Here is a 17599-nt window from a genome sequence, read left to right on the forward strand (position 1 = left end):
ACAGAGGCACTCGAGATAAACATGCGGCGATGCTCCAAGTGGACTTTTTTCCATTTAATAGAGGCTGACGTTTTTATTGTTCGGAGTGCTTGGCAAAATTGGGCCGATATGGAAAATGGTTTCTCTGTGCGGCTTGTTAAAAAAAAAAAGAAGCAATTATGGAAGCGGCACAATAGCCATTGTGTGAAACATGTTCTCTTATTGGCGTCATGGCTTTCATGAACAGACTTTGCCAAATGTCGTTGGCTTACATGCCTGCGGAATGTGAGAAAACGCGCGGGATTCATTTCCATTCATTTTGTGCGACAACTGAAAAGGTGACCTCAGTTGGTCCGAAAGGGAAGGTTGTCGAAATCTTTGAAATTGTCCATTCGGGAATTAAGAAAGCATTCGGGGCCAACTGCATTTCAAACGATGTACGTCACATCAATTGTTATCATCACGCCATGAAGAAAAATAGATTTGGCGGTTGAAGTCGGACACACTCCGAGAGCTGCGTCGTCTTCGATACTGACCCTGAACGAGAAAAGCCGTATCGCAAATGGCGGATGAAATAATAATGCCTTTGCAGTACACTTGAATGGCGATGGAGTAGAAGCGTCGTAGAAATAGAAACACATATTTAATTGAACGGCACATAGACCGCAAAAATCAAGCCAACGTTTCCTTTTTTTTTATTGGATTCATTTTTGCGCCGTCTCGTTTGCGCCACGTCGATAAAATAAATGTGGCCTCTCACCTCAGCATCCAGGAACGCGTCCAAAGTCTCTTTTTTTTTTCCCACAATGCCTCCGCCGACGTGACTTTGACGTCTACTTGTCCGCCCCCCCGACGAATCTTGACCGAATCACGCGGTGACGGACTTGTCGTGTGACGTCTGAAAAACAATATTATCTTTTAGTCTAAAAGTGCGACCATTTTGAAGGCCAAAAAAAAAAAAGAAAGAGAAGGCCACAACGTGTGCGTTCGGGTCACCACAGGACGGGAGAAGCATTTCCAAAATCCTTTTGTTGCCTTCAAGCAGACATTCCGTGAACGAGTCTGTTCATGTTGCAGCCTTCATCCTTTCTCAAGTGAATTTTTTTTCCATAACTTTTATTGACGTGGGACATATTTCGTTTTGTTGTATCGCTAAATAAAAAAAAAAAGGTCTGGTGTGTACGACCCCGAGATGAGAGAAACACAACTGGGTTCATGATTTATTTCAAGGTTGAAGATTGAATATGAATCATGAATCCCCCCCAAAAAAATGTTTTCGTCCTTTGTATGTTTTTGATGATATGTGCCGGGCGTTTTTGGAGTTGAAGCGGTGAACATTTTCTCTTCCTTTCTAGGAAAGGAAGAAGCAGGAGATGAAAACAAGGCTGACAACGGTAATGTCACTTTACGGCTCATTAACATGCTCACAGCCCCTTTGGCTCCGACACTGCTTCTTGGTGTCATTTGTCATCAAAAATTCAATGTACTCGTCGCTCCACTTCAGTCTTTCCATCCCACATGCCAACACTGCAAAAAAAAAAAAAAAAATCTCTTATCACAGACGCTTGGAACAAAGAAATCCCTCAATTATGTATGGCTTTGGAAGTGACATTATTTTCCCCTTTGTTTTTTTTTCTCGCTTAATTTATGCGTGCTTTTGTGGTTCCATTGCTCTCACGCTGCAGTACAAAGACAAAGCGGCATAAAGCCATGGAATGAAAAAGCTGTTTTAGGTGATATCAAAAGGCGAGTCTTTTGACTCTGGGCGTCAATATTTCCTACTTTTTGCACGCTTTGTTTTCTAGATGCGGAAGGAATTGAAGACGTGGTGATGGAAAGTCAGAATCCAGGTATGGTACCCTTGCAAAGCGTCTCTTGTGTGGACCTGCAGTTTGTTTATGAGCACCTTTCCACGACGCATCGGACGTTTTGCGCGAGTTAACTCATTCTGTGCCATTGACGAGTATAGACTCCCAAAAAAGTGCATTCAATTACCTGGGCTGGCATTAAAATCCCACGCAAATAAATCTGCTCCAGCAGCTCCTTAAACAGCTTTTTGCAAATTAATTTTGTCTGCTTGTTTTTGGGGTTTGTTTGTTTTTTTTTTTTTTGTCTGAATATGAACTTTTCTACCTCTTGGTGTTATTAACATTCCGGATTTGCGTTGCTGTCAGGGAGCGTCGCCTTGAATCTTTTCTTATTTTATGTAAAGCCTTTTCAATTGACAACATTTTGACAGATGGAGCGGATATCGCGTCTCCAAACATGAATTTGGTAGATTTTCTTGTGGAGAACAGAACAGACCCAAGAGAAAAGAAAAAATATATATATTTAGCATATTTTCTGGACTATAGAGCGCCCCCTACTGGTGAAAGAAAAATCCACAGAAAAGCTGCACCCACGTATTAGTTGCATGGTTCAACATCGTCTTTTATAGTCCAGAAAATACGGGAGATTAGATGTAAAAATTAGCTACTCGTTTGTTTTGTTTTTTATCTTTAAAATGATAAACAATCCTCTGCAAACATGTGATGATTTGATTCACACGAAATCTTAAATCACTTTGGAATTATTCCGTCAAAACCTTTTGTGTGTTTTGTTGCTCTTCAAGATGACGATATGGGCCTTGAGGAGCCGAATCAGGAGGAAGATGAAACGAACAAATGTGACGAGGACGGAATTGAACAAAATGAACATGAAGACGCTATCAAAGAAAACGAGGACAAAGATGAAGACAAAGGTACAAAGCCGTGCTTGCGTCTGATCGTATGTGTTCCTGCATGTCCAGCTCAGCTCAACCACTCCCATTCACACCCGCAGACAATTTAGAATCTTACAGTCACCTAACTTGCCTGATTTTGGAATGTGGGCGGCAGCTTGAGTACCTGAGGAGAAGACTTGGGCACAAACGGGGAAAATACGCTAAGCAAAATGATTAGCGTGGTTAGAAATGACAATTCACAAGATTTGATTTCCAGCAGAGTTTGAATTGCTTCGTGATTGCAGACAAGATCTTATATGGCAACATGTCCCCAAAGACACTTTTGCCAACGTCAATAAAACACCTGTAACGACTGTTGGTTGCTTTTTTTTTTTTTCACAGCAGAAGATGAGCTAAATGCTGCAAAGACGGAAGAAAACCAAAGGAGCAAATCCAGCGTGGAGATGGAAGGTAAAAGATCGCCATGCAAGCACTTTGAGCGAATGTTTGAATTTGGAATTCGGAGCAGTCGATCTTCAGTGCTTTCGTCTTAGCGGCAACATTGGTCATTTTGCGAGCCGTTCGTTTCTCAAAGTGTTTGCAGACGTTGTCGCGACTTCAGAGCGTCGTCGGTTTGGCGCTGAAATCTTGTGCGGAAGCCGCATCGCCCTAATTGTATTTAGTCCACGTCGCTGCAAATTAAGTGCCGTCGAAATCGAGTGTGGCTGCTGTGACCGCGATTGCAATGAGACAAACTCTCTCGTTTTCTTTCTCGCTCTTTGGCTTTCTCTTTGAGTGACGTTCAATTAATTTGGGCGAAGAGTGAAGCTCCCGGATAGAAGTGTCGGCGAGCCTTCTCCATCCACTCGGAAAACGTCCCGTAAGCACGACAAGCCTCGGCATCGGCGGCGAGCCGCACGCCTCGCCTGCCACTGTCGCTCACTGTCAAGGGTTACTATGGGATGGCAGCAGCAAAGCGGTCATTCATGATTGCGGCCTCTCCTGGATATCGTCCGTGCAAATTCTCACGCACGGCCAAGAATTTGGGTTGAGCAAATAGTTCCAGAGCAAAGACATTTGATGAAATTAAGAAGTGCAATCAGTGTTGGTCTTGGTCATTAGTTGGGCGGATAAAATGGTTCGTAAGGAGCAATGAATCAAAGTGCGAGGGGACCTCCCACGTTGGACACGCCGCTTGACTTGTGATTTGTGACCAGCCGGCGCTTTTCTGTACCGCTCATCCTGGTCAGCGTCCCGGAGAACTGGAGCCTATCCCAGCTGAATGACGTCCATTCCTCTCGACCGGTCGCCAGTCAATCTTAGGGCAGGCGTAGCGTCCAGACATAAACGGTCACTGAACGGGAATTGCCTGCTTGGAAGACAAACCAGTTGAAAACAATATTTTCCAAATCATTCAGCCTTTCATGACATGGCGTGCATCCCGTGTTTGTCGTTCTTTCAAGACATGGTCCAAGAAATGTGACGCATCCCAACAACCCTGATGAACGGATAAATTGAATTACCAAAAAATCCCGGAGGAAGTCAAATGAGGCTTCGTAATGGTGAGAAATCAAGCCGTTGTCGCCGTTCTCAAACACTGTGGCGAAAGTCGTCACTTGCGACCGTTCAAAAATGTCAAATATATTCTTGCATTTTTCAAACCGCAACGGCCGAAGAGGGGAAAGCGTGGATTTAATTGCAGATACACTTGCGAGGCCATAAGTGGGACTTCATTGAAGGCCTACGTGTGAAATGCGCGGCCTGCCGCCTTCCAGATTCATGACATCTGAAAAGTGTGGTGCTCGACTATTTTGTGCATTTCTCCGTGTTATTTGAGGGAATTGCTCAATCTTAAGCTAAATTTGAATTCACTGTTTTGGTGTCAACGGAGAATTTGCCACTTTAGCAGCCACTAAAGCTGCGTAAGCATTCATGTGTTCCTTCTTTAAACATGTCATAGCAATAAAACACTTTGCGAGGCGTGTTGTCGACATTCCCAAAGTCTCCTTTTGCATTGACGCATTTCGATCCACTTTGGCTTCACACCCCGCCGTTCTCACACCGCTCACGATTGCACATATGGAAGGAAGTGTGTCTCGCACACAAAGTTGAGTCCCAGATCGCCAACATTTAAAAAAAAAAAAAAAAAAGCTTCCTGTTCATTTTCACGCTTGTCACTCTTTCAACCTGTTAGCGTTTCCGATCTGCTTGGGTGCTTATTTTAGATGTTGGACACACGTTTGATACGCACCACTACTTTTTTTTTTTTTTGCTCTATTAGCATGCAACATTTACACCACAAGGCTTTGACTACTCAGTCGCCGTCTAGAAAGTAGTGGAAATATCTCGCCAGTCATGAGCAGAAAGAGCCTGATTTCATGTAAGCAATGGAAATGACCAACCAGACGTAACGCAGCAAGGCCAAAGATTTTATGGTGTGATCGAATATTCATGCGGAGAAGAGATGTGTAAGGTGGTGGGCGGAGGGAAATATTTTCTTTTTTAAATTGGGCTGCTCGCTACTTGTACATTATTTGAATGATACGTATTCAATATCACCTTCCACATGCAGGTAATGAGATTTTTAGCTGGATATTTGTGCTTCCAACGGCTCACCAAATTGAATTTGAATCCATTTATGAATATTCATAAGCTACTTTCAAAAGGGAATTGGAGGCTGCATTCTTCTCTTCAGCCTTGTTCTGCTGAATTGTGAGTGGGCACCTGCTTCAATAAGCTCCTGGAACCGCCATAAATTAAGAGGAAGACGCTCTTTGCCTTGAGCAAGGAATAAATAAATGCCGGTTGAGAACAGAAATTGTTTTTCCTTCATGCATTGTGAGTCGATAGCGATTGTTTTTGTTTGGATGGCAAGATTTTAACGGCAGCGGCGATTCGGTCCTCGCGTGTGTACGTACGCCACCGACGTTCTTTGGAATCCAATTTGGAGCCACTTTCATTATTTGAATGGTCATCTTTGGAAAATTCTAAAGAAGTTTTCTTGTTTTCTGGCTGAGGTTTTTTTTTTTTGTCTTCGACCTGATAATGTTTCTCTTGCACTGCTGAAGCGTTAACTGTTTTGTTTTCTTGATGTTGTTAATCCTTTGAGCAAATACGCACCCCGCAGGCAACACAGTCATTATGTCTGAAAACTAAAAGGTCGGAAGATTTTACCCTCTCTGGCCTTTCGCATTATATTTCTTATTTCTATTTTTTTATTCAGTTTAAGTGCTGCTTGAACACTGCTGCATATTGCTTCAAAACGATCTGCAGAAAGCAGCAAGTGGCATTGTGGTTGTGACGCAGCGCCAAACTGGATTGGTTGGTGTTGGCGCATTCGGTAAGCAACATCGATCAGAGATAAACAAAGTCTACTCTTTCCAGTCTTGATTTTAATGGCGTGTCCGTCTCAAATATGGACCGTCCGGATCTGATTGTAATTTCATGAGTGAGCACAAAACACCCTCATCTTCCTCGTGTGCTTTTTTTCTCTGCCTTGTAAAATCGCTTCACTTTGTAAAAGACGGAGGCACCATAAATCGACTGTACCGCTCACCATTACGACAACCGCTTTTATGCTTTCGTCGACGACGGTTGCGTGAGGGGGGTTATTGATTGATTCCGTTTCCATTTGACTCATTCTGCGCTAACATTTACAACAAACGGACACAAAAGGCTCTCCGCAAATCCAGCCGGCTTGTTATTGATGTGAAGGTAGACTCAACGTCGGCGGCCCAGCGACCGTGTTTGGATGCTCTTATTAGTTCAACAATATCACACAGAGTTCTTCCCGTTTGATCGGCGCACCATATTTTGTTTGGATTTGATCCCAAAAAGAACACAAGGGGGTGTTTCAATAACATTCATGCGCGAATGGCCTTTTAGAGGACGTAAATGTCAACGCGACATGAATAAAGCGCCCTTGAGTCCCTTTAAAGCTTGTCAAAGTAAAAGTACAAATTTAGACGCTCAACTCAAAAATGGAAGTTTCAGTCCTCCTGGTGTGCTTTGTCACAGCCTTTTTTGTTTTGAGAAAAAAAATAAGTCCAATGTTTTTCTCCACGAAATTAGTTCTCTTGTTCTAAGAAGGTCATGTTCAATAAAACATATCTGATTGATGTAACTACATTCATATTTTTACTCATGTACCTCGTTACAGGAAAGAAAATTATGTACTAATTGCACAATTGGTTCTTCCTCCAAAGTCAAATTGAGTGATTGAATCGAAAATCAAAGTAAATCGAAAATGTAATCGAATCGACTTTGGAAATTTGCATCGATTCCCAGTACTAGTAAATACCTACTCATTGTGAGTCTCCCAAAGAAAAAAAAAGAAACCTCATGAATTAAAAAGCTGCAGCTCCTTTTCCGTGGATCTGACTACAAAAGCGAACCGAATTTATTTCAACGCCGATTCTGTGCCATTTTGTGGACATCAGACATCGATGATGGAAATTTCTGGAGAGCAACACGCTCTCTCTTATGGCTTGTCGGCTCACTTTTGGCATGACATTTTCTCGTGTGCTTCACTCCTCAGGGAGGCTGCCACTGCTGGCTGATGACATGAGTCTGCCCGTGTGTTTTATAGCTTTTTTTACGCTCTCACGCTCTTTGAAATCCTGCAAGAGAAGCCCTGCTGGGGCATCTCGAGCACAGAGACGAGCCACCGTTCTTATCTTTCTGCGTGTTTATGCAGCATTGAATTCCGCTCGGCTCGGCTCCTCGTTCTAAACTCTCTCTGACGCGTCTTGTGTTCACTTGTTATGCTAATTTGGCCAAGCTGGGTTTTTTTTTTTTTTAATGCTTTTCAAAATATCGAAATCCTATCGCGCTGTGTTGAAATCAGGCGTGGCTGTGGTTATTTATGTGGAGATAGAGAATAGACGCACGTCGTGCACCCATTGTAAAGGATGTTTGGTCAGCTCTCTCGAGGGAAGGGTCACGTTGGCCGCAGCCTTTTTCGATTTCCCTTTTGAAGCTTCTCTTCTAATCAGCCCTCTTATCTCTATTCATCCGTTTGCCTCACAAAGACGCCAAATGAATAAACTCCGAGCAGAGTGAGAATTTATCAGCCCGTGAGAGATGCAGCGGATGTGCGCTTGAAACGTCTGGTTCACATCTTTGTCATTCTGCGGCGTGCACGTAGACGTGCGCACGCGCGTGCACATCCCCTCTAAAAGGCAACACGAGCCCGAGACGGCGCGTGAGTGATGTCTGTATGGGCTGCCTGTCTCCTGGAGGCAGCAGGAAAGAGTTGATGGAGATAGCAAAAGGAAGTCAACCCCAAGTGAGATGCCGACTGACAACTCTTGTCTTTGGGAATAAAAGATCACAGACGACATGATGAATTTGTCATTCTTTGGATTAAAAATGGCGTAACATTTTTAAACACTAGCGCTCTTCAGGTCTTCGTTGACTTGGAAAGCAGCGCGTTGGAGAAATGACGATGTGATTCACAATAGTGCAAAAAAAAAAAAAAAGCCGTGACTAAGAATGCCGAAGACGAAGGTTGAGCTGAAATAAAACCGAAGGAGTGACAGTCTTACTTCTCATGAATATCCGTCGAGGCAGGATGGAATCTAATTTCAGTGGTGCAGGTCAAAGTGCGTTTGCAGCCGTGTTGTGACGGGACTCTTTAAGTGTGTCACTGCGGGCGTGTGCACGTGCGAGATGGATTTGAACAAAGATGCGTTGATGTTGACAAATTTTTTGGTCGCGTTCCTAAATATGAATATTCACGTCGGTGGCACAGTTGGGTGGCGTTTAACCCTTTTGCCGTCTCGAAGTTGGGGGGGCGTCACAGAAAATAATTAAATCAGTACTTCTCTGACCTCGGTCGGATGTCCACAAAAAAAAAAAAAAAAAAAATGCCCATAATTTAGTTTGCCGCGTTAGCGTTGTAATAATGTCATGTTCCTCTATCGATGTCCGACGTGCTGTTGTTGCAAGCTTGGCTATTGTTAATTAGGCGAGCTATGCGATGTTGCCAGCTTTCAAGATTTGTGGTACAGCAATAGTATAGAGCAGCCACAATATTTCCGTGAATATAATTGTTGGGAAAATTGTATTCACGTATTTGACTGCAAATGTTTGTCAATGTGAGCCTCCGTTTGGGGTGTGGAAATGTCTGCAAGCCTTTAGAGGACGCCAAACCGTCAGCTTCAAATAGCGCCTTCATGACGGCTGAAAAAAAAAAAAAACAAATCCAAACATTTGACTTCCATCTGGGCTCATTTGGCAAACTGATCAAACCTGTCTGAGATTGATCTCATGCAGGGGATTCAAAACTTGAGAACTCGTCAAAGTCAAGTTGCTTTAACTTTGATCAAAGTGATTTTTCTTTGATATGGTGGATGTGATTTTCAAGTTCACACTTTTTGTCTGAAATTTCATTTTCCAAAAAAATGTGCTGAATCTCCAGGGAGTGCAGACAGAAGCGTCTTGTTGGTTGGAATGTGAAATGTGATGGACGGGCTCCCCGTAAAAGTCATTGTCATGCTTCTCGCGCATCAATTGTACCAAATGAGGTGTTCTCTCGCCGTCTCAAACGTGACACTTGCTTGACAGCTGCCACCGTAACAAGATAGTCCCTGTTATTCATTTAATATCGTGGCTGTTTAGTTTCTCTTGACGTCTGCCAATTAAGATGCTCTCCCGCTGACCTTTGCAGGGATGGGCAGGACAATCCTCCCCTTTTTTTTTTTTTTTTCTTTCTTACGCTGCAATCGAGACTTGCGCTGCGATTCCGCGGCCTGCTTCTTTGCATGATTTCTTGTGGAAAGCCACGAGCGGCCCGGTGGAAGCATCGCTCCCCAACTCCAAATGAAGGCCGACGCCGCGCATGCAAACATTCCCCGTTTCCAAACCCGTCCCTGCGGTGTGTTGGATGAATGTCGTGCGAGTTGCCAAATGAGGCGCAAGTCTGACCGTCACTGGTGAGCCGCAAACGGGATTGAAGACGAGCATTGAGCCGGCTCGCTGCCAGTGGGGTTCCAGTGTAACGATTATGGAAAGTTATTCAGCGAGCGATGAGAGAGGAGCAGGCCACCGCTGACAGCAGGTATGTAGGTCACGCAGGGGGGGGGGGCGCTTTTGCATCCCCCCCACCTTCTGTGTCTATTTTTGTGTCATCTCCTCCACCTCTCTTAGTTGTTCACTTAATCAGGTATTCACTTGGAGCTTCTCATCTCTGCCTAACTTTCGTGTGTTCACCCTCGATTCCTGACAAACCTCCGTGGCTACCTCACACGTTCTCGACTGCGGATTCAAAATGACTTGAAAGAAGAGATCAACGCAGCCGGCGGAGACATTTTAGCAAACGTTCATCAGTGGACGTTTTTCCTCGTCTTTGGCAGCAAATGTTTTTTTGGGTTTATTGAACCTTATAAACAGACGATATGACATTGTCTCCAATTCAGTAAAAAAAAATTGTCTTATGATTGTGAAATAAAATAGTCACAACAAAAGAAAACGAAAAAAAATCAAATACGCAGTAAAGGAGGAAAAGTGTCTTTGGATATACGTAACTAAAAGGCGTTGTTTCCCTCATCTCGTCAAGCACGACCCGCGTCCTTGGAGTGAGTTTGGACCTCTTCAATTTGTTTACGGGACCCGAACCCAATCGGGAGCCGCCGCGGCAGCACGGTCGCCGTTGCAAGGTTCCTCAAAGCCACAAGGGGAGCACAATGTTACTTTGTGTTCTTCTTTTGGAGAAGAAAGGCGGAATATCAATGAACGCTCTTGTCGTTTAAGGAGGCTCGCCATCGCGCTTGTTTTCATCTCCCGAGCCTTCAGGTCACAGCTCAGTGCACCTTGATTGGCTCCCATTGTCACACAGTGTTCCTTCTTGAAGCAAAGAAAACTCCGGCTAGCAAACGTTTAGCCCCCCCCCCTCGGACATCAACTATTTTCCACGCTCTTGTTTTGAGAGCGGACGCTTCCACGAGCTAAACTATTTGCTCGAGTTTCCACAACAAACGGAACATTAGCATATGAAAATGGGCTTCCTTCCTCGTTAATTCTTTTTCTTTGCAACTTTTGGAGGCCCACCACTTCTTGTTTAGCGTCAGCTGGTCGATGTATTTAATTATCTTTGCATTCGGCCAATATCGGGCCCTTCGCCATCCGTCCATGCAAAGTTTAATGAGGGCTTTTTCCCGCGCTTCTTTTCAGCGGCCACCCACTTTCTTTTGGGAATCGGATCAAATATTCAGCCGGAAAATATTCTGATGCTGCTGACCTTGGCATTTTGCTCAGCTGGTCTCTGAAAATGAAGCGCGGTTGAGCGAGCGATGGCCGTCCAGCTGCTTCATCAAAGCTGCAAAACTTGAAGCGGATAATCAGCTTAAGAAAACGGGATTCGCTCCATTCTTGATCGTCAAGTGTGATCTGCTTCCTTTACGTTTCTCATTCTGCCAGGGGAGGAATGCGCTTCTGCCGATCCGAAACAAAGATACGATATTTTTCACGGAAATGTTTTTTTGTTTTGAGAAATCGTGACAATCCTGCAAACGTGTCCCTTCTAAATAAGCGGCGCTCGAACGCTGCGGCCGACACGTCTCGTCGCCGCGCCGCTTCTTGTCCGATAAAGAAATGGAAGGTGAGTCGGCTGTCATTTTCTGCTTCTGCGCATTTGAGGACGACTTGGAGCCGCTCTTTTCCTTCCTCGCCTTTGTCTTACGTACGTATGCAAATAGCGAGCACTTGAGCGACTGATGCATTTTCCTCTTGTGCTTGTTTTTAACGAGCATCCATCTCATTGTTCCGACTTCATCTTTGTGGAGTTTGTGTTCATGACGTCTGTCAGCAGTGCCCGGGATTAACTCCAATTCTTTGCTCATTTCCATTGCAAAAAGGAAAAAGCGAGCCACTTTCAAGTGTCCCTGAGGGTCCTTCGGTCGGAGAGTTTGGAAGCGCTTGTGTAAGCGGTCTCTCTTCTGTTGACTGTTTTCGACTGGTTTGGGAATCGGCCCTCAGTGGAGTGGGCCTCTCCTTCGCTAGAACCTTGACACCGGTCTGCCCCCCCCCCCCATCTTATTTATGTGTTTACCACAATGCACTCACAAGCTTCCCTAAATGATGGCCTCGCTACTGTCAGCACACGTGGGAGTGAATTTAGAATCTCAATAAGACAAATGGAGAAGACCGCGCCATGAAACGGTGCCATTTTTGCTTTGCGTCGATCACTAATTGGGAGATTGAATTTGAGCCGTATTGTTTGTGCTGAAACAAAGCAGCAAAGGAGCATCTGGAATGAGGCCAGCGCTTGAGTGAGCTCCTCCTGCTGCTGCTGCTGCTGCACACGACGCTCTCGCAACGATGCTATGCTAGCCCGGCTAATAAGGCACACTTGACAGAAGCTCCCTTCCCACACACGTCTCAAGATCCTCATTTCAACAACAGCTTCAACGCCAGCATCCAAGTTGGGAAGCGTCGCCGTGGAATTAATGAGGAGGGGAAAAAAAAGAAATATATGCCATCATTACCTTTTGGTTGATGCTCATTCATATTGTCCGCGAACATATTAACATGTTTTGACGAAAAAGGAGGTTGGAAGCAAATTTCCTGCGATGTAGATTTTTGAGGGTTTAACATTAGGCAGACGTGCGACAGCCCCTGCAAGAGCGCCATGCAGAAATGTTGACTTCAAAACGATATGAATGCTCCGTTTTGTTTGAAATTCTTCAAAGCAGAATTGATTTTTATGAAGTTTAGATGACTTTCTCGTTTGAAATTGATACCTCACCGAGTCAACAAAAACAACTTTTTTATTTTTAATATCGGCTTATCGCTTGGATTTGATCCTATTTAATTATACAAGTGGAAACAGTGCTGTAGAATCTTAAAATAATCTAATAGACACATTAAGACAAGTTATATTCATTTGTTTAATCTAAAAAACCAACACTAAAGTTTGAATTTGGACTCAGGTCTTTTCTCCCTTTATTCCAAAAACATGCATGCTAGCTTACCTGAAAATTCGAATTGATTTGTCGGTGTGACCATGAGTAGTCGTGTGTCTATTTGTGCTCTCTGATTGGCTGAGCACCGCTTCAGGGTGAGCCCCTCCCACTTCCCAAAGTCGACTGCGATGTACGCATTTTTAATTGTGTCAGAATCTACCCACTAAACAAATTTGTTCTTTTCTTCTCAACTCATTCACTGCCAGGTAGAACAAATGTACTTTTTGGGGCTTCTATATCCGTCAATGGCAGTGAATGAATCGCAAATAAAAGCCCACCTGTTAAAAGTTGAGCTCACTGTAATTGGTGCTTACTTTTTTTTTTTACCTCATCTAACCTCTTTTATGCATTGACGCTTCCTTTGTAAAACGTCAGCACTTTGTTTGTCGATGCTTATATCCCCTCAGGGCAATTGTGCGCCTCGAGAGGAATCACACACAAGTCCGAGACTGTTGCTTCATCCTTCCTCCCGTTCCACTAACGGGGATTAGAAACTTCACACTTCAGATTGTTGCATCAGATAAAAATCCATTCTTTTTGGGGGAGAAAACTATTTTCGAGTCAGCGTTTGATAAAAATGGAATCAGAAAGGTGAAGATTTCCAGCGAATAGAAGGCGGAATGTCAAACGATGATGTCACCTGCCACAAGCGGACAACGCGAGTGACGAGTGAGAGCAAACGCAGCAAAAGATGCGGTGATTTAAAAAAAAAAAAAAAAAGATATGATTTGATGGTTTCCATATGTTGAACTGCGAGCATCTCATGTCACTGATTTCGGCAGGTTGCAGTCCAGCGACCGGCATCTTTTTGCATTTCGGTGCTCATGTGACCTTTTCTGCCGGTTGCAGAATGCTTTCAATTGGAGCCATTCTTTCATAGCCAAGCGGCAAGCGGTTGTATTTCACGCGGCTGCCGGGCCGCCGGGTCGCCGGGGGAGAGCGGGTATTTTTATGGTGTGCTTTGTTTGCCTGATTGTTGTTGCAAAAGGGGGAAGCGGCGAGGTTTGCTCGGGGAGGGAGGAAGAAGGAAGGAGTTGTGTGACTAGCGAGATAACGGGCCGTATAGAGGATGTGGAGGGAGCTTTAGTGCGGGGGGGGGGCGGGGGGGGGGGGGGGTTCTTGGGCTGCCTTACAGGGATGGCACTTTGTAATTAATTTTGCACGCTTCGCTCTCGCTTCTCGCTTCTGTTTTTCTCTGCTTTTCTTTCTTTTTTTTTAAATTAAAGTGCAACTGGAGAAATGCACTGCATTTCCAGGCATGAGAGGCCATTAAGTGGGGATGTTGAACATGTAATATCATCGCATTATGCGACTCATTTTCTGGTAGGTTTATGAATTATATCTCAAAAATCAAATGTGCGTCATATTGCAGATGCCGTCGAGACCGCACCCGGCACCAGCGCTGGAGGTGAGCCCATCACTTGTTTCTCCATCCTGCGATGCATTGCAGAAAGCCACCACCGAGCAAGAATTACATTTTATATGAGACGAGAAGCACGTAACAAAATACCTTTTGACCAACAAAATATAAGAATCCTTTGTGATCATTACTTACGGTGACAAAGAAATAAAATGCTTCAAATTTCTCAAACGGAAGTATAGGAAAAGAGTGTGTGGCAGTTTGTTTTTCAGCAAAAATTGGGGTCAAGGTGGAGGGAACTGCAAACACAAATATTAGTTATTATTCACACCAAACCGTCTGCCTTCTGCAAAAAAAAGCAACCAAAAGAAAATTGTCAGGAAAAGCCGACTAGAACGTTACAATTGAATCTGAAGTTATTTAGACTTTAAATGCGCTGACTTCATTTCACACGTTTGATTTATTTATTCCGAAGACAGCCCCAGTTAGGAGTGGGTGTGCATACTTATGCAAACACATGATCTCAGCTTCGTTGACTTTCCCTCTCTTCAAAAATGTTTTGCTTTTGTTTTCCAATTGAGTTGCCTTCTTCCCGTTTCACTTTAGAGGGGATACGAGATCACGTTGAGAGTTCAGGAGAACATGAATCCATCGTGACTGACAGCATGAAGTCCAAAGGTAAGAAGAAAATGTCATTATAATCCATTCGGAGCACTGCAAAAGGATGCGCACGAGAGGCCACAGCGGCTCAATTAAAATTCACTCCGTCCTGAGGTTTCCTCGGAATGACTTCGCCAAATGTGCCGAGCCACGGCGCGCAGCCGAGTGCGACGCGGCTTCACCCTCCTCGTCTCCGTGCCGTCGCTCTCGCTCTCCTCCCCATCCGTCTCCATCTCTTAGTGTGAGCGGGCAAAGACATCAGGCGGACAGTCTTAACGTGCGCCTTCAGGGCCAAATGCGGCCCACAACTCCATCTCAGGTCTCCGGCGATGACCCCGATATTTTGGAAGAAATGTGTCAGCACGTCTGTGGAGATTGAGTGTGATAAATTGCCTGCAAACTCCGCCATCAGACATTCAATAAATCAAATGCGCAATGCGTATTATTCCAAGGTGCCGACAAGACGGACCGTAGGGGCGATAATCATGCAAATAAATCATATTTGATAAGAATACCTCGCAGTTATTCGCAGGTCCCCGCTGAGATTTGAGTGTGTGTCATTTGAAGGAAACACTTCTTGAGAATAATAAGAATGTCTGCATGTGTTCTGCATTTGCCTTTTTTTTTCCTGTTAAGCCAAATAATGGGAATCTGATTTGATCGTAATCACTTAGCAGGGAGGGGGAAAAAAAAATGTTCGGCAACAACTGCGAACAGTTGGTCCGTCTTAAATCAAGAAGACGGTATCGTAGAATTTGGAAAATAAAAGCACAGGCAAACAGATTGGTGTCAGTCGGAGGGATTTGGAACTCAAGATTGCTTTTGAAATCGGCCACATGCAATACTTAAGGGGATGAAAACGACAAATGATTTGAGTGTCGGTGAGGATTTTTGTCAGGTCAGAGCACACCGATGTTGATCCCGAAGGTGCTCGTGGCCTTCATGTGAGGACTTCAACTTTGTCCTCACACACGCATTGAGCCAAGTCGCATGTATCCAACAATAATAATAATCAGAGCTGGGCACTGCGTCCCGACTTTTAATGAATGTCGCAGACACTTTTAGTTGAATAGATTTGAGCACCCAAACACCAGCAAAAGACGATTGCACACTTTTTTGACATACTGATGCGTTTTGAAGCCACGAACGAAACCCCGCCATCATCCAAATTTGCAAACTAACTTTCCTTTGTGTTTAGATGCTGCTGAGAAGAAAGAATGACCGCCGGAGGGAAGGACAGTCAACCTCATCTGGCAGCCAGCAAAGCGAGTGAAGGCCATTCACAAGAGAATCCGACAAGCCCGATGGCGCTTTGGGTGCTGTCAGCGATTCAGGTTCACATCTTCCGCTTTGTTTTGCATCCTTCTTATTTGTTAACGCAAGCCCCGGCCCAAAAGTTCTGTGCGTCCAAAAACGTGAACATATCAAGCAGAAAAGATGAGCCATACCTCACGGTGTCATAACGTTGCTATTGTGCCGGTTGAATGCGATGAGATGAAGCCAGTCCTTTTGTTCGGGCCACGCCCACGAGTCGGGTTCACGTATCAGTGAGGTTTCGTTCATACAAGGCAAAAAAAATTTTTTTTTCCAAGTTACCTTGATCCACGCCAAGGTTTCTCTTTGATTCTCTTAGATTAGGACTGCTCTCCTAAACTTTTTTTTTTCTTTTACTCCTCAACACCCACGCCGTCTCAAAGTTCTGATTGTCTTCTAATAAATGGACTCGCCGCCACCATTTCCCACCTCTGACTCAACCTTCTTCCCACTTGACATTTTTTCTTCATCATTCCACGTGCATGCCGGCAAATGACTTTTACAAAAAAAAAGAAAATGAGTCATCTCTGCTTGTCTCCTTCTCAGATTGTCTTTTATTTGTGGAAGAATTTGCCTTATTTCACATCAAACATGCAAAATCGCTCTCACACACTTAAGGAGATGGTCCAAGTATTAATTCCAAGTTTTGCATTCCCATTTCATGTTGTCATTTTGTCATGAAGAGGCGACTTACTACCTGTTGATTGTTCTTGAGCTGATTGGAAGGAATTTGAGTTCAATGTTCTTTACGGCTCACTTTCCGTGGCGCCACGCTGAAGATGGAAAAGGTTCGAGGTGTCGGAAATGTTGCCTTCATACGTTGATGTTTGCTTTGCTAAAATCTAACTGAAAGAATTAAAAAAGATTGAAACGGGAGCCGCGTCTGTGTTTTGAATGCCACACATTTCATTTTGCCGGATGACGAGACTTCTTCGTTTGATGGAATTCTGATGACATCGGGTACAGTGAGCAGGACCTCAGCTCATGCATTAGACGCCATGCGCCGTAACGGAGCAATCAGGCAGGAATAATTAGCGCGTCCTGTGATCTCCCGCACGCTACCTCTCAGGCGGCCCCTCCTTGAATCAAATGAGACGAGATGCGTGAAAGGCCTCCTCACCGCACAAATCCGCCGGGAAGCTCCAAGCATCCAAGTCTGGATGCGAGTGCCTCCGGTGGTCGCGTTTAACCTCAACAAGGTTGTTGCATCAGCTAACAAAGGGGGGGGGGGGGGAAGCTTCAGTTTGTTTGCGTGTGGCACATCGAGTTTGGATTTTCAGCTTGAATAAAAAAAAGGCAGCACAATGAGACGTGCCTAAGTGCTTTTTTTCTACATTTTGGGAAAAGATTTTATTGAATTTTTTGAAAGCCCTTCAGGACCAATATCCAACTCATATCGGGTCTTTTGAGCGTGAAAAAGCATACGTCTGCCCACTCAAGAACGCGAGAAACGGGTATCCAAGTATCATAGAGACCTGAAGAACTTTTTCGGAGACATCCAACGTAGTCAAGTGCTTCAATGCGGAGCTCTTTGAATTTCTGTCAATTCTGAAAAACAAATTTGGACCCGCTCACTCGGTTTCTCTGAGACGTCAGAAATGAATCACAAATCATATTCATCCA

The 17599-nt window shown here is 44.4% G+C and overlaps 1 protein-coding gene across 6 annotated transcripts in view; it reads left to right on the forward strand.

The window, feature by feature from the left end:
- The window catches only part of macrod2 (mono-ADP ribosylhydrolase 2), a 288212-nt gene extending 271360 nt beyond the window's left edge, over positions 1 to 16852 (forward strand). For 2 of the 6 annotated variants that reach the window (XM_088304534.1, XM_088304537.1), the window contains 7 exons: positions 1335 to 1373; positions 1785 to 1829; positions 2591 to 2719; positions 3083 to 3151; positions 14015 to 14050; positions 14609 to 14680; positions 15861 to 16852. In XM_088304534.1, coding sequence (XP_088160660.1) covers positions 1335 to 1373; positions 1785 to 1829; positions 2591 to 2719; positions 3083 to 3151; positions 14015 to 14050; positions 14609 to 14680; positions 15861 to 15883 — 413 coding nt within the window. In that variant the 3' untranslated portion in view covers positions 15884 to 16852. The remainder of the gene's footprint in view (positions 1 to 1334; positions 1374 to 1784; positions 1830 to 2590; positions 2720 to 3082; positions 3152 to 14014; positions 14051 to 14608; positions 14681 to 15860) is intronic. The other 4 variants (XM_088304536.1, XM_088304538.1, XM_088304539.1 and 1 more) reach the window with 4 other exon arrangements.
- The last annotated feature ends 747 nt before the right edge of the window (positions 16853 to 17599 follow it).

This window comes from Idiotropiscis lumnitzeri, chromosome 9 (assembly GCF_059441095.1).
Source record: "Idiotropiscis lumnitzeri isolate Australia: NSW breed Sydney's pygmy pipehorse chromosome 9, RoL_Ilum_1.0, whole genome shotgun sequence".
Lineage (NCBI taxonomy): Eukaryota > Metazoa > Chordata > Actinopteri > Syngnathiformes > Syngnathidae > Idiotropiscis > Idiotropiscis lumnitzeri.